Consider the following 14,087-nt stretch of genomic DNA (forward strand, 5'->3'; position numbering starts at 1 on the left):
GTGATATATTATTGATTTCAGCTGTTATGATTCATAACATGTGAACATGACCCGCTTTAATGACTTCAGTCTATATTAGTAGCTTAATGACTAGTATTAAAGGTAAGTGATATTTTTTTGTAAATATTATTTTTTTGTTAAAAAGATTAAAGTACTATATTGTGATAGTAATCATTGCTACAGAGCGTTTGTTGGGTCACATGGTCTCTCCAGCTCTTTAGTAAACACAATATAGTACATTTACAGGTAGGTGACGTGACAACATTTAAGCCAATCAGGAGAGGGCACTGAAAATGCGTTTTCTGTTTAATAAAGAGCTGGAGAGACATGGAAACTCCTTATATGGACAGGACATTCTATATTAACGAGCACTATCAGAACAAAGACCCATTTTGAAATTATTTGAATAATTGCAAATCCCTTACCCTACCTTTAACATTCTTTGTCTTTTTTATGTCCAATGTATTTGTATTTAAGTTCATAAAGTTAACATAAGTATAACTAAATGCATTGGAAATTAAATGAAAATGTTACTTTTCAGGATTCCATTTAAAAAAGTTTTGAGCTTGTAGATCTGCTATTTTTGCTATTTTTGTGTGACATAGAATGTCTGCCAGACAGACAGACAGACAGACAGACAGACAGACAGACAGACAGACAGACAGCTGTCTGTCTGTCTGTCTGTCTGACAGACAGACAGACAGACAGTACAATGTGTTCCTCTGTAGTGAGTGTGTTCATATTTAATGGCCCTCTGCATCATCACAGTTACATCACCACCGTAGATACTATGTTAAATCATCTTAGCTGGGGACCCCCTGGGACCCCCTGGGACCCCCCACATCTCTCTCTATATATAATATATATATATGTAGTCGCCAGGGGGCGGTAGATGTCGCTGCATCGCATCAAACAGCAGAACAAAGCAGCAGCAGAAGAAGAGGAAAAGGAGGCGGGGCTTCCACCGTTTTTTATCGCTTTATTTTTTCCATGAAAAACATGAAATAAAACATTTATATTAAATAAAACATATTCACACATAACGCACAGAGGGAGCAGCTTTCACACGGTCACCCGTTTCTCTGTAACACCCCGGAAGTCACCTCAACAACAACAAACCAGGGGTAGAAGAAGAAAAAGAAACACAATGTAAGTGAGTTAGCTTAGCGGCTAGCATCCCTCTGTGTGGGTTTATAGATCTATCCTCTGAGCTGTAAGGCTGACAGAGGGTTTATAGATCTATGTACCGCGTTGTTGTTGTTGTTGTTGTTAGCATGTGTGTGGCTAAGCTACTAGCTGCTAGTAGCATCAGCGTTAGCATGTCGATGCTAGCATGTTATGTAACTTATAGATCTGATCTATAGATCCTCTGATCTATAGATCAGATCTATAGATCCCCTCTTAACTCTATAGTGTAGTTCATTGGTTCTCAAAGTGGGGTCCGGGGTACTTGAGGGGGTTCCCAGCTAAATGATGGATAGGAACCAAATGGACCCTTATGGGTCTGTAACTCTGAGAGTGTACAAATGGAACCAAATGGACCCGTTAGGGTCCATTTGGTTCCATTTGTACACTCTCAGAGTAACATTGATTTTACAATATAAATTGTGGTCCAAGTGATAGAAATGCCATTAAATGGGGGTCCGTAGCCCTAATGCACGTCAAACTGGGGGTCCTTGAAATTAAAATGGTTGAGAATCAATGCTAGAGCCGTAAAAGATCTTCTCTTATGGGGGTCCCTGGCGTATAAATGGGGGTCCGCGGGCTAATAAGTGTCAATTTGGGGGTCCCTGGCATGAAAAAGTTTGAGAACCACTGGCTTAGCGTTCGTTTTAAAGACTAGATAATTCTGATATTCTGACGTTTCTGGTTGCATATAAAACGTAGCAACTGGTGCTTTTCAACTCCCAAATGTTCCATGTCTCCCAAACAATAATGTTGGTTAGGTAACTTGTGAGTAGTGGAGTGGTGGGAAATACTCAAATGTTTTACTTGAGTAAATGCATCAATACTGCAATGTAGAAATTACAAGTAAAAGTCCAGAATTCACTTGAGAATTTACTTGAGTAAAGGTACAAAAGTATTGGCATCAAAAAGTACTTAAATTATCAAAAGTAAAAGTACTCAAATGTTTACATGCCTGCTGCAAATAAATGATGAAAAATACATACAGTACAACCCAGAATGTTGTACCCCTCCTAATCCCTCAGTCAAAATAGTGCATTGAATGCAACTAGGGCTGCAACTATCCATAATTGTTATAGTGATTATTCTAACGATTACGATTAACCAAATTTGTTTTATTTTCTATATATTATCAAATGGATCTTTTGTAATCAATTGAACCGATAGTTCTTAATTAACCGTTGCACCCCTAAAAGCAACCAATAGATGCATGTCATGTACTGTATAGCATGTTCCACTGTTCTTCTGTATCTTATTATGTCCATTCATTTATCTGTGCCAGATCTATGGAACGCCAACCCCTATGAGTGCCTGCCTGCCACTGTCATGTTTACAACCATGAACAAGATGGCCACTGCCATGCAAGAGGGAGAGTATGACTCAGAGAAGCCTCAGAACCAAGTAAAACAACATGTAATGTATATTCACTATATATTCAACAGGGTACTATTGAGGTAGAAGATGTTTAAAGTCGTGGTTGTATTGAAAATGGAAGCAAGACATAGACTATGTTTTTTCTCTTTTACAGTATGTTTTAGGCATTCGTTAAGTCACTAATCCATGGTTACTACCAAAGAATATGGATTTAAGTTTAAAGCAAACAGTGGCGTGACCTCACGTGTACATGTTCTAACACACACTGTGTTCAACATGGCTTCTCCTTCAGTTTTGCATCATCATCAAATTACTCTAACTGAAGCAGGGCCTTGTTTTTCAGCCCAGTTTTAGATGTTGCCTTTGTCGTTTCCCAGAACTCTCCACCAGCGGAGCTGCACGCAGTGGCGTGCACAGACATTTTGAGGGGCAGGTGCTCAAGTAAATTATACTTTTTTTTGTTTACTTGGTCTGCTCTTTTTTCCCTCTACACCTACACCTCTTTGCCAAAAATAGCCGATCTACAAGCCCACAACGCCTCGCAGCGCGAGGCGTTGTGGGCTTGTAGATCTGCTATTTTTGGCTAAAGTTCTCCTCAGAAAAGGGATGCTAGGTTTCGAGTGGTTTTGGTAAAAAGAAAAATCAAATCACATAAAGATTTGGCGGACCCCCTGTAGTAACTCTGAGGACCCCCTAGGGGTCCCAGACCCCCTGTTGAAGACCCCTGCTGTAAACTGAAAAAGAAAAACTTTTTTCCCCCTTTTTTTCAAAAGGTCACTTCTGGTCAAGAGGGCAAAGGGCAGGTGCTCTAGCACCACCTAGAGTCTATCTGTGCACGTCCCTGGCTGCACGCAGCAGCTCTGAGAGCAGACATCACTGATGCAGATGGTCTCTTGATATGAAGCTGGAGGACAGAGAGACCGTCATTAAGGAGCTTAAGAAGTCACTTAAGATCAAGGTAGGGACAGTCTGTGGTTAGAAATGGTGTTTCAATGTAAATTTGTGTTTTAATTAGTTTAATCACCTGACCATTAGCTTAAGTTCTCAAGTGGTACTTGTCTGGCACTCACTATACAATCTATACAAGTGTTTTGTATAAGTGGGCCCTCAGTCCACTCAGGATTTTGTAATCGGATAAGTGAAGTAACGTCCTAAAGTGTTCAGTCTGTCATAAAAGATAAAGAGTCATTGTGAGCTGGTTGCAGACTTTTCTGGCTCTTCCTGAACCCACCTGTGGATTATACCAGGAAAATGACTCGGACTTAGCTCCCCCTCGGTAATATGAAAAACACTTGAGGAATCACACCAAAAACCCTTTAGGTGTACAGTTTTTTGTGACAAAAGCTTTTAGAATTTTTTGGAGAAAGGGTTTAATTGTACATTTTGTGGCAAAAGCTTTAGTCAAAATGCTAATTTGAAGAAACACTTGAAGATTAAACATTAAGAGGATTATACCAGGGTCAGTCCACCCTTAGGCTTCTGCACCCTAATCCCATGTATAACGCACAAACTTTTTTTGTTGGTCTTTTTTATTGCGCTTTTTTTCTCTCTAAGCACCTTAGCGTCTATAAGTATATCATGCACAGTATACATACATTGCTGCTATGCTCAGGCACCTTAGTCTGTCTCTTATATCAGGTACTTTGTAAATATGTAGATAACTTGTTTTTGGCTTCTATTGTTCTCTTGTTTGATCTCCTTCCCACCTGCCCCCCTACCCCTCTTCTTCTCTCTCTCTCCACTCTTCTTTCTACGGAATTTAACGTTGCGATGGGAGTGATGTACAAAAAACAAATTTCACCCACTTTTTTACCTTGTAAACCTGTGATGTGACAATAAACCTGATTCTGATTCTGATCCCAACTGTGATCCAATCCAGACACGAGAGAATCCAGAGAATATTAGTTCAGAACTTTAGAAGAGTGGTTTAAAAAGGAAGTGTAAATAAATGGAGGTCATTTTGTGTTTTCCAGGGAGAGGAGCTGAGCGAGGCCAGCGTGAGCTTGAGTCTGCTGGAGAAGAAGCTGGACAGCTCATCAAGACGCAGATGAACGTGTGGAGAAGATACAGACGCTGACACTGCTCAAGAAGACACTGCTCAAGAAGAAAGAAGTAGGATTGTTTTTCAAAACATGCACTTGCATGTGAGCTGTAGTAATTGTAACATAATCACATATAGGCTCAAGCCCAGAAGCCCTATAGTCTCAATATACACACCACTCATAATTGACTGAAGGTAATTCTCAAATATACGTAATTCTCAAATATTCATCCATATACAAGCCATGACTAGAAGTAAATGCAACACTGGAATACACGCTTAAAGTAAGTAATAGGTGCTCTGCTCTGCTGCTGTAAAGCGCTTTGAATAGAATAAGCTTTCACAAATTGTGAAATCTTTCTTGCCACTGATGGAAGTGATTCAGCATTTTGGAGATATCTTCTTCTCTGATGTTTAGTATCAGTCTGCTCCATAACAGCAATGTTTTTCTTAGGGGAGTTTGAGGAAACCATGGATGCTCTGCAGGCCGACATCGACCAACTGGAATCCGAGAAGGCAGAGCTGAAGCTGCCCATCAACAGCCAATAAAAGATGACCATCGACGGGCTGAGACGAACATCCCATCAGGCATAGCTGACATTGTCTCAGGGATGTTGGGAGGGTACGGAAATCAATCTGACATTCATTGTATTGTCTTCGTTTGCCACATACAGTACAAAATTATACTTTAAAATACTTTAAACTTAGTTATGTGGTGAAAGATGAAGAAGTCAGACCCAGGTGCTGATTAAACCCCAACGTGACCCTAACACCCGCTGATTCCCTCTCTGTCGCCTCTTTGTGTGTGTCTATGTATCTTGTTACCTTTCCTTTCCGTCTCTGCACCTCCTTATAACTTACAGAAAAACAAAAAGATACCTGCACACTGAAGTCATACTGGCTTCTGTCACTTCATGCTGTAGTTGTTGTCTATACTTGTCTGTTTTGCTCTTGCATGCCAAAGATTCTCAATACTTAATTCCTAGATGTACACTGGATTTCATTGAACAAACTCATGTCAACACAATGTTTTTGCATAACCCAAAAAGCATTACTTGTATTTTTCAGCAGGCATGGTGTCGGGTGCAGGTGTTGGACTCTCCACTGCTGACACTCTCTCTCAGAGACTCTGCATCAAACAACTGAAGAATGAGAACAACAGGCTCAAGGTGGGTCGGTGTCTTTAACGTGTCTTCTTCATTTAACCAGACAGGTTATTAAGAACAAATTTGTTCTTAATAAGCAGAAATGAGTGTGTTCCATAGACTTGGGCCGGTGGGGGGCATGACATTGGATTGAAATGATTATGGCTGTTAGTATAGAGTGAAATACTCACACTATAGAGCCTATGGTCTCCATATTCCCTCTTCCCATCGAATCAGGAGAAGCTCTCTCATAGCAACATGCCGGAAAAGGGTCAAAGATGTGATTGTCTACCTGGGAATTATGTTTTCATCACTGCCGATCGGAGCTAATAAATACTGTACCTACTAGTCATTATTATGTCCCAGGAGCTGATTGTAACCTTTACCAGTAAAGATAAAAGCTAGATGTTAGTGGAGTTTTTGTACAGTGGGAAAGGGGCTTAAGTGTATTGAGGACAGAATGCTACTTAACCAGAAACCACGGTATTTGTAAGCTGTATCTACTACAAGCTTTGATATGTCCTTTGTGGTACTCTGAGGAGAGCAGATTTCTTCCTGCTAAACCACATGACCTTTTTTTTGTAGGCGTTTAATACAAGGTTTAGTATTCTGAAGGCTTGTGACTTTAAAACAAATGGTTGGGCCAACTGAGCACAGGACTGTCATTAGCATGTATAAGAATTGCCTTGGAAGCACTAGTACTGACTTTAGTTTCAAGTTGCAGGTGTATATAACATGAATATTGCTAAATAGCCATTCCAATTTCATTTGCTTACGCATTAGGGCCTGGACATGTTTCCCAATTACAAATGGCTGTGGAAACTTAATATGACACAGATTTAATTGTAAGTGTTGTAATGCAGATGCATATTCATGTAACAATAACATGATTTGTTTTGTTCTATTCTCTTCCCTGAAGGCTGAGAAGATGCGTGCCCAAATCAAATGGCCTCTCTGCCCGACCGGAGGTGGTCTGACCAGCTGCTGGAGACGCTGCTGCAGATGAGCGCTAACGTCAAAGTGTTGGACATCACCGGAAAAACTCCAGGTACTCTACATGTGGTGGAATATGTTGGTGTTTTAGGAAGGACCGTACAGGAAAGTGTTGTATGGGAGAAATCAGAGGTGCATTCAGGTTGCTTTAGGTCCTGTTCTGTTTGTTTTACAGATCAATCCTTATCTCTGAATTCATCTCTGAGGCAGTTGTCCCAATAATCACCCAGAAGGTGAAGATTGCTCGTGGAAATGTGGATGACTACGTCCTCACAGACGCACAGGGCAATGAAATTATCCATTGTGAAGGTAAAAGTCTTTTTAAATTACAATTTCGATTACAAAAAATAAAATCTATGTATACAGTTTAGGCATTTAGCAGACGCTCAATAATACATCAAATGCATAGAAATAGTAATCTAATAATAAAGTAATGCATAAGTAAACAAATAATGTAATAACTAATACATGCGTAAACCAAGAACTCAGCAGCGTGCATTGAAACTATATACACTATAGGATGCCAGGTCAACATATGCTGCATATATGTGCTCTGTGGTGCACCCCGTTCTAGATTATCCATGTAAATGGTAAAATGGTGCATTTATATAGCGCTTCTATCCGAAGCGCTTTACATTGATTGTGCCATTAACCCATTCACACACACATTCATACACCGATGGCGGAGGAAACCATGCAAGGCACCAACCTGCTCATCGGGAGCAATTAGGGGTTCAGCGTCTTGCTCAAGGACACTTCTACACTAACTCTAGGGGAGCGCCCCAGCCCGGGATCGAACTGGGAACCTTGCGATTTTCCAGCTCACACTACCCGGCCACTCTACCCCTGAGCCACTGCCGCCCCATGTGTAACTCAAAGAGTGTGCAAATTTAACCATCTGGTCACCGTTATATTTAACTGATATTTGTTCCGTATTTCACTGTCCAGAGAAGAGCATCAAGTTGAACATGTTAATCCTCTCCTGTCAGATTTCCATTGGAATCCCTCTGTACCGTATCAAAGACATTAGGATGTTGTATGGGGTCGGTCCAGCCCTGGGGTGATTGTCCCATTGACTTTGAAGGTCTGGTCACGGCCCCCTCCCCTCGCCGCCACGTCATTGCATCCCGTATCACCAGCAAAAACCCTGATGAGGTATGTGCCACTGTCTCTCTCTCTACAACGGACGTAGAATTTATACACAGTAAAACCCTCAGTGCTACTGTCATTTATTTAACTTAAAAATAAGTCCAAATTGAAGGGGCTCTGATTAAGTATTTGTTTGACGTGTTGTTGTAGGGTTTCAAGCCGAGCTCGGGAACGGTCCAAGTGCTGAACCTCCGCAGCAATAAGAACGTTTTGTTACTTCAGCGTGGCTGCGGCTGGAGGCCTGCATGAGTTTGGACACTGCTTCTCCTGACACTGCTTATCCTGGGGAGAGAATCACGAGCAAATCAGAGGCCATTTGGTGAGTACACTCACCCTCACTGGATGATACAGTGTAAGTCAGTGAAAAATTATGGAAATGTCAATTCTGCCCTCTGTTCATGGGAGCGTTCCGTATTTGGGGCACTTGCACAATCTTTCCTAAGACTTAAAGATGCTATCGATTACTACTTTTGAGAGGAGCTGCTACATGTTTCCATAGCCATTCATGAATTGAACTCAACTAGGTAATAAGCTCACCATTCAACATAGCTTCAAACTGCATGCAGTGACATTAATACGTTGTTAATGAGGTTGTTTGACTCTTTAGTCTGGGTAAGTCGGAAAGAATAGTGCAATTCCCCAAAATCCAAACTATCCCTTGAACTCTGTAACCACTTAAACCCTATATTCTTTGTTGACCGGGGTCCTCCAACGGTCTAATACTTGATCGCTTCTTTTTTTCCTTCCCTCTACACCAGTGGTTTTCAACCAGTGGTCCGGGGACCACCAGTGGTCCTTGAGGGAGTACCAGGGGGTCCCGAGCGAAATTAGTTAACATAGCGTCACAATCATTTTAACCACTTAGCTTTGGCTATTCAAAAATAGCAGATATACAAGCTCATAGCGCGGCACCGAGTGCCGCGCTATGAGCTTGTATATCTGCTATTTTTGAAAAATCTTGAAAAAGTGTGCATATCTTTGAATATTTATATTTTTTTTAAGCGAAAGTTAACTGATATCTTTGCTTCTGGGGGTCGCTGGCACAAAACATTTTCCAATGGTGGTCCGCGGCCAAATGTATAACAATTTAGGGGTCCTTGGCATGAAAAAGGTTGAAAACCAACTGCTCTACACTACAAATATCTTCATCTGTAATAATGACATACCCCACATAAGGACGCTAGGGTTGATGGGTTTCTGTTTTGTATGATGTGAACGACACCCAGTGAGATTTTAACAGTTGTCTTTGTCTCTACATACTGTAGTAACATGGTGGTGGCTGTGAAGGAACTGTCTATCAGGGGGGACTTCAGGACCACTGTAGAGTACCTCATAAAGAGCTTCCAGCATAACCGCATTGAGACTGGCTGGCTGGACAGGCTCTTCTCAGAGAAGATGCAGGTACAGCCATATCTCCCATTTGGGGGCGACCTATGAGGGGCATGTAGCATGTAGGACCACATTTCTTATGGCAGTGGTATTTTTTCAAAGACCCCCATATCTTCAGAGTTACAGACCTGTTAAGGGTCCATTCGGAACCCCCCCAAGGACCCCTGAGGGTCCCTGGACCTCACTTTGAGAACCACTGTCTTATGGCATTAAGAAATCACTGTAACCTCAAGTCATTGTTGTGTTATGTGATGATGATTGTACGACATGGATCTAAAAATGTTATTTTGTCATTATGTCCCCATGCTGTGTTCTAGTCAAACCGAGTGTACGCAGTCAAGTGTGTGATTAGACTATGGTAGATGGAAGCTTGATCTGACTGGCATTGTTCTCATTGTTCTCAACACATTGAAATGACCACTTTGTTTTAGTTTTATGATAAAAAACGAAGACCGTTAGGATGAGTATAGTGCTATGTGTGTGTGTGTGTGTGTGTGCAGGGCAGGCAGAGCGTCCGGACACCATGCTGGGGATGGTGAGCGGTGCTCTCCACGTAGCCGATGTCAACCTGAGGAACAGTGTGTCCAACTTCCTGCACTCACTGGAAAGGTACAAAAAGAATAAACAAAGTACTGTCTTAACCCATTTTGGGCGGGAAGCCCTTTTTGTAACTAGACCTTTCAGGACGGGGACCCCTTTTGGGGTTGTTGTTGCTATGTACAGTACATAGCAACATACATTTTTTGTAATTATTGAAGAAATATGTTTTTCAGAAACTTAGGTCTGGATTTAGAAGGCGTTTTTAGAATGGGCCTCAGGTCTAAATGTGTGTCTGTCCACTAGAATATGAACCTGCCCCCAGATCTGCTGATGTCAGGATAGAAAACACACAAGCCTCACAGCTAGAAGGTCCTCGGTTCGATTCCCGCCGGGGACGCTGTGGGCATCAGTGCCCATACCCTAGGTGGGGTTGTTGAAAGGGCCTTTCTGTGTGGAGTTTGCATGTTCTCCCTGTGTCCCTTAGGGTAGTGGTTCTCAAACTTTTTCATGTCAAGGACCCCCAAATTGACACTTATTAGCCCGTGGACCCCCATTTGAAAAGATATGCCAGGGACCCCCATAAGAGAAGATTTTTACGGTTCTAGCAGTGATTCTCAACCATTTTAATTTCAAGGACCCCCAGTTTAACATGCATTATAGGCTACGGACCCCCATTTAATGGCATTTATACCTCTGGGACCCCAATTCATATTGTAAAAATCAATGTTAGCTTAACTCTGAGAGTGTACAAATGGAACCAAATGGACCCGTTAGGGTCCATTTGGTTCCATTTGTACACTCTCAGAGTTACAGACCCATAAGGGTCCATTTGGTTCCTATCCATCATTTAGCTGGGGACCCCCTGGAACCCCCTCAAGTACCCCTGGGGGTCCCCGGACCCCACTTTGAGAACCAATGCCTTATGGTAGGTAGGTATCCTCACAAAAAAAACATGCAGTAATCCTGCTCTCTATACTGCCTCCCCCTGGTGATGGAGGGGAAAGGAACTGGTTGGAATAACGTGTTCCTTCCACGCACTACGTCCAACCGGGGAATTTCCCCCCTGTCAGGTGATAAGAAGCGGCTTGCTAGCTCCTCATGCATTGAAGGAGGCATTGAGCTCAGTTCTGGGCTCTCCCTAGGCTGGGAGAGTAGCGGCCAGGATTACATAGGCAATTGGCACTGGTAGAAAAAATGGGTTACAAAATTGTGCGATTGAAAAAAGAAAAAAGGATAGAAAACACATCCACTGAGCATCAGGGTGGCACAGCGGTGAAGTTCCTGCCCACCACTGCAGAGACTAGGGGTTTGAATCCTCCACGGTGCATCCGGCTTGGCCAGGCTCTCCAGCGAACACAATTTCTGTCGCTACACTAGTGACTCCTACAGGTTGGCCGGAGCCTGTTCAGCCGGATGTGAAACCGAGAGGAATGGCATGTTCCACCACATGCGTTACGTACAGCCCCCTGGTGAAACTCCTCACTGTCGGGTGAAAATAAATGGCTGGCGACTCCATGTGTATTGAATTAGGCACATGGTTGTCTGCAGCCTCCCACGTGACCAAATGTAGGGGTTGGCAGTGACAGGGACTACACAAGAGGGGAAAAACGTTGAATCGGCATAATGACGAAATTGGGAAAAGGGGGAATATAAATAACCGCACCCACTAACACAGTGGTTCTCAAACCTTTTCATGTCAAGGACCCCCAAATTGACACTTATTAGCCCGCGGACCCCCATTTGAAAAGATATGCCCATAAGAGAAGATTTTCTTTTTACAGCTCTAGCAGTGATTCTCAACCATTTTCATTTCAAGGACCCCCAGTTTGACATGCATTAGGGCTACGGACCCCCATTTAATGGCATTTATACCACTTGGACCGCAATTTATATTGTAAAATCTATGTCAATTTAACTCTGAGAGTGTACAAATGGAACCAAATGGACCCTAACGGGTCCATTTGGTTCCATTTGTACTCTCTCAGAGTTACAGACCAATAAGGGTCCATTTGGTGCATAATCTATCATTTAGCTGGGGACCCCCTGGAACTCCCTCAAGGACCCCTGGGGGTCCCCGGACCCCACTTTGAGAACCAATGCACTAACACACACACACACACACACACACACATCTCCCACTGTCTTTGCCAGAGGTCAGGTGTTACCTGCACACACGCTCCTCAACACGGTGGATGTGGAGCTGATCTATGAAGGCCGTGGCGTGACATGACAGTCTCCCAACTCCTACGTGCTCATCATGAACCATGCATCTGCCGAGGTGTATGTCCATCGCCTCAGCGACTGAGGCCTTCTGCTCTCACATGACGACAGCAGCTGTACCACCTACTGTACATGAAAGAGGAGGTGGACGGGTACATTGCTGTTTAATGTTTAGAACCTCAATGAACCTTCATCGTATGACGCTGTGGCATGCTGAAAATAGCCGATCTGTAAGCTCACAACACGTCGACTCGCACCCCGGCGCGTTGGGAGCTTGCAGATTGCCTATTTTTGGGGGGTGACCAATTCCTGTTGACTTTTTGGGGCATTTTGTGCACAATCCTCCCTGCCATTCTGATTTGTATATACAATATTCAATGGTTAAACTTGGTTAGTACTGTTTGTTTTGTATTTTGCAGGTATCCCATCACTATCAGGAACACAACTTGTGTTTTTGAGAAGGAGAATGACCCGTCGCTGCTGCGCTCGCCCTCGGCAGGAAAAGTCATCCAGTACACTGTAGAGGACGGTGGGCACGTGTTCTCTGGCCAGTGCTATACTGAGATGGAGGTGTGATATCCAAATGAAAGAGCATTAACGGCAAATTCGGCCTAATTTCATGGACATGAATTTATAGATGTAAACTGCATTAACATGTGTGTTTTCCAGGTGATGAAGATGGTGATGACTCTGACCGCTTCAGAGTCTGGTTGTATTCATTATGTGAGAGGGCCGGGGCTGCACTAGAGCCTGGCTGCGTCATTGCCAAGCTCCAACTGGACGACCCCAGCAGAGAGCAGCAGGTATATTATGTGGACTACGCCTGTTCTTGTGTCATTGCCGATCTACAAGCCTGTGAGCTTGTATGTTCACCTATTTCGGCATCCCCAGAATAGGGACGCTAGGGTTCATATGCTCCTCTAACTATGTGTTTTTGTCCCTAAGGCGGAGCTGCACACAGGGGCCCTGCCCACTATCCAGGCTGTAGCATTGAGAGGGGGGAAGCTACACAGAGTGTTCCACAGTACACTGGACCACCTGATCCACATCATGAATGGCTACTGCCTGCCCGAACCCTTCTTCTGCATCACGGTCCGAGTTCACACGTGCACAAGAAACAAACACCTACCTAGCTAATAGCAACACAGTACAGTGGTTGATAAACATGCTGTTCTTTCTATCTCCCCAGCTTAGGGAGCGGGTGGAGAGGCTGATGAAGACCATGCGAGATCCCTCCTTGCCAGTGTTGGAGCTGCAGGACATCATGACCAGTGTGTCTGGTCGCATTCTCCCTGCTGTTGAGAAGGCTGTCAAGAAAGACATGACACAGTATGTCAGCAACATAACCTCAGTGCTGTGCCAGTTCCCAAGCCAGCACCCAGCAGGTAATGCACGAGCGCTCGTTTCTAAATGAGGCTTTATATTTATTCACATGATTCAGACGGGTTCTTTCTTACTTCAAATCAAGACAAATGGTTTAATTATGAACATGGAATGTTATCCCTCATTTCCAGATCGCCAACATCCTCGACAGCCATGCTGCTACTCTGAACAGGAAGTCAGAGAGAGAGAGAGGTCTTCTTCATGAACACTCAGAGCATTGTGCAGTTCAGAAGTGAGTGTATCCTAGGACAGGGGTTCTCAAACTTTTTCATGCCAGGGACCCCCAAATTGACACTTATTAGCCCACGGACCCCCATTTGAAAATATAAGCCAGGGACCCCCGTAAGAGACGATTTTTATGGCTCTAGCAGTCATTCTCAACCATTTTAATTTCAAGGACCCCCAGTTTGACATGCATTAGGCTACGGACCCCCATGTAATGGCATTTATATCGCTGGGACCCCAATTCATATTGTAAAATCAATGTTAATGTAACTCTGAGAGTGTACAAATGGAACCAAATGGACCCTAACGGGTCCATTTGGTTCCATTTGTACACTCTCAGAGTTACAGACCCATAAGGGTCCATTTAGTTCCTATCCATCATTTAGCTGGGGACCCCCTGGAACCCCCTCAAGTACCCCTGGGGGTCCCCGGACCCCACTTTG

At 43.4% G+C, this 14,087-nt stretch overlaps 1 protein-coding gene and 1 long non-coding RNA gene across 2 annotated transcripts; both read left to right on the plus strand.

The window, feature by feature from the left end:
* Positions 1-3,451: 3,451 nt before the first annotated feature.
* Positions 3,452-6,705, plus strand: LOC311035375. The gene is made up of 5 exons (XR_014599706.1): positions 3,452-3,517; positions 4,533-4,671; positions 5,055-5,222; positions 5,669-5,769; positions 6,665-6,705. It is a non-coding gene; the product is annotated as an uncharacterized lncRNA (long non-coding RNA).
* A 5,767-nt stretch (positions 6,706-12,472) lies between these two features.
* Positions 12,473-13,667, plus strand: LOC311034672 (acetyl-CoA carboxylase 1-like). The gene is made up of 5 exons (XM_084042608.1): positions 12,473-12,606; positions 12,706-12,839; positions 12,982-13,128; positions 13,226-13,421; positions 13,551-13,667. Exons 3-5 carry the CDS (start codon positions 13,087-13,089, stop codon positions 13,622-13,624), a joined length of 312 nt encoding a protein of 103 aa, XP_083898734.1. The 5' UTR covers positions 12,473-12,606; positions 12,706-12,839; positions 12,982-13,086; the 3' UTR covers positions 13,625-13,667.
* Positions 13,668-14,087: the final 420 nt, after the last annotated feature.

Source organism: Gymnoscopelus microlampas (assembly GCF_963454915.1).
Source record: "Gymnoscopelus microlampas genome assembly, chromosome: 19".
Lineage (NCBI taxonomy): Eukaryota > Metazoa > Chordata > Actinopteri > Myctophiformes > Myctophidae > Gymnoscopelus > Gymnoscopelus microlampas.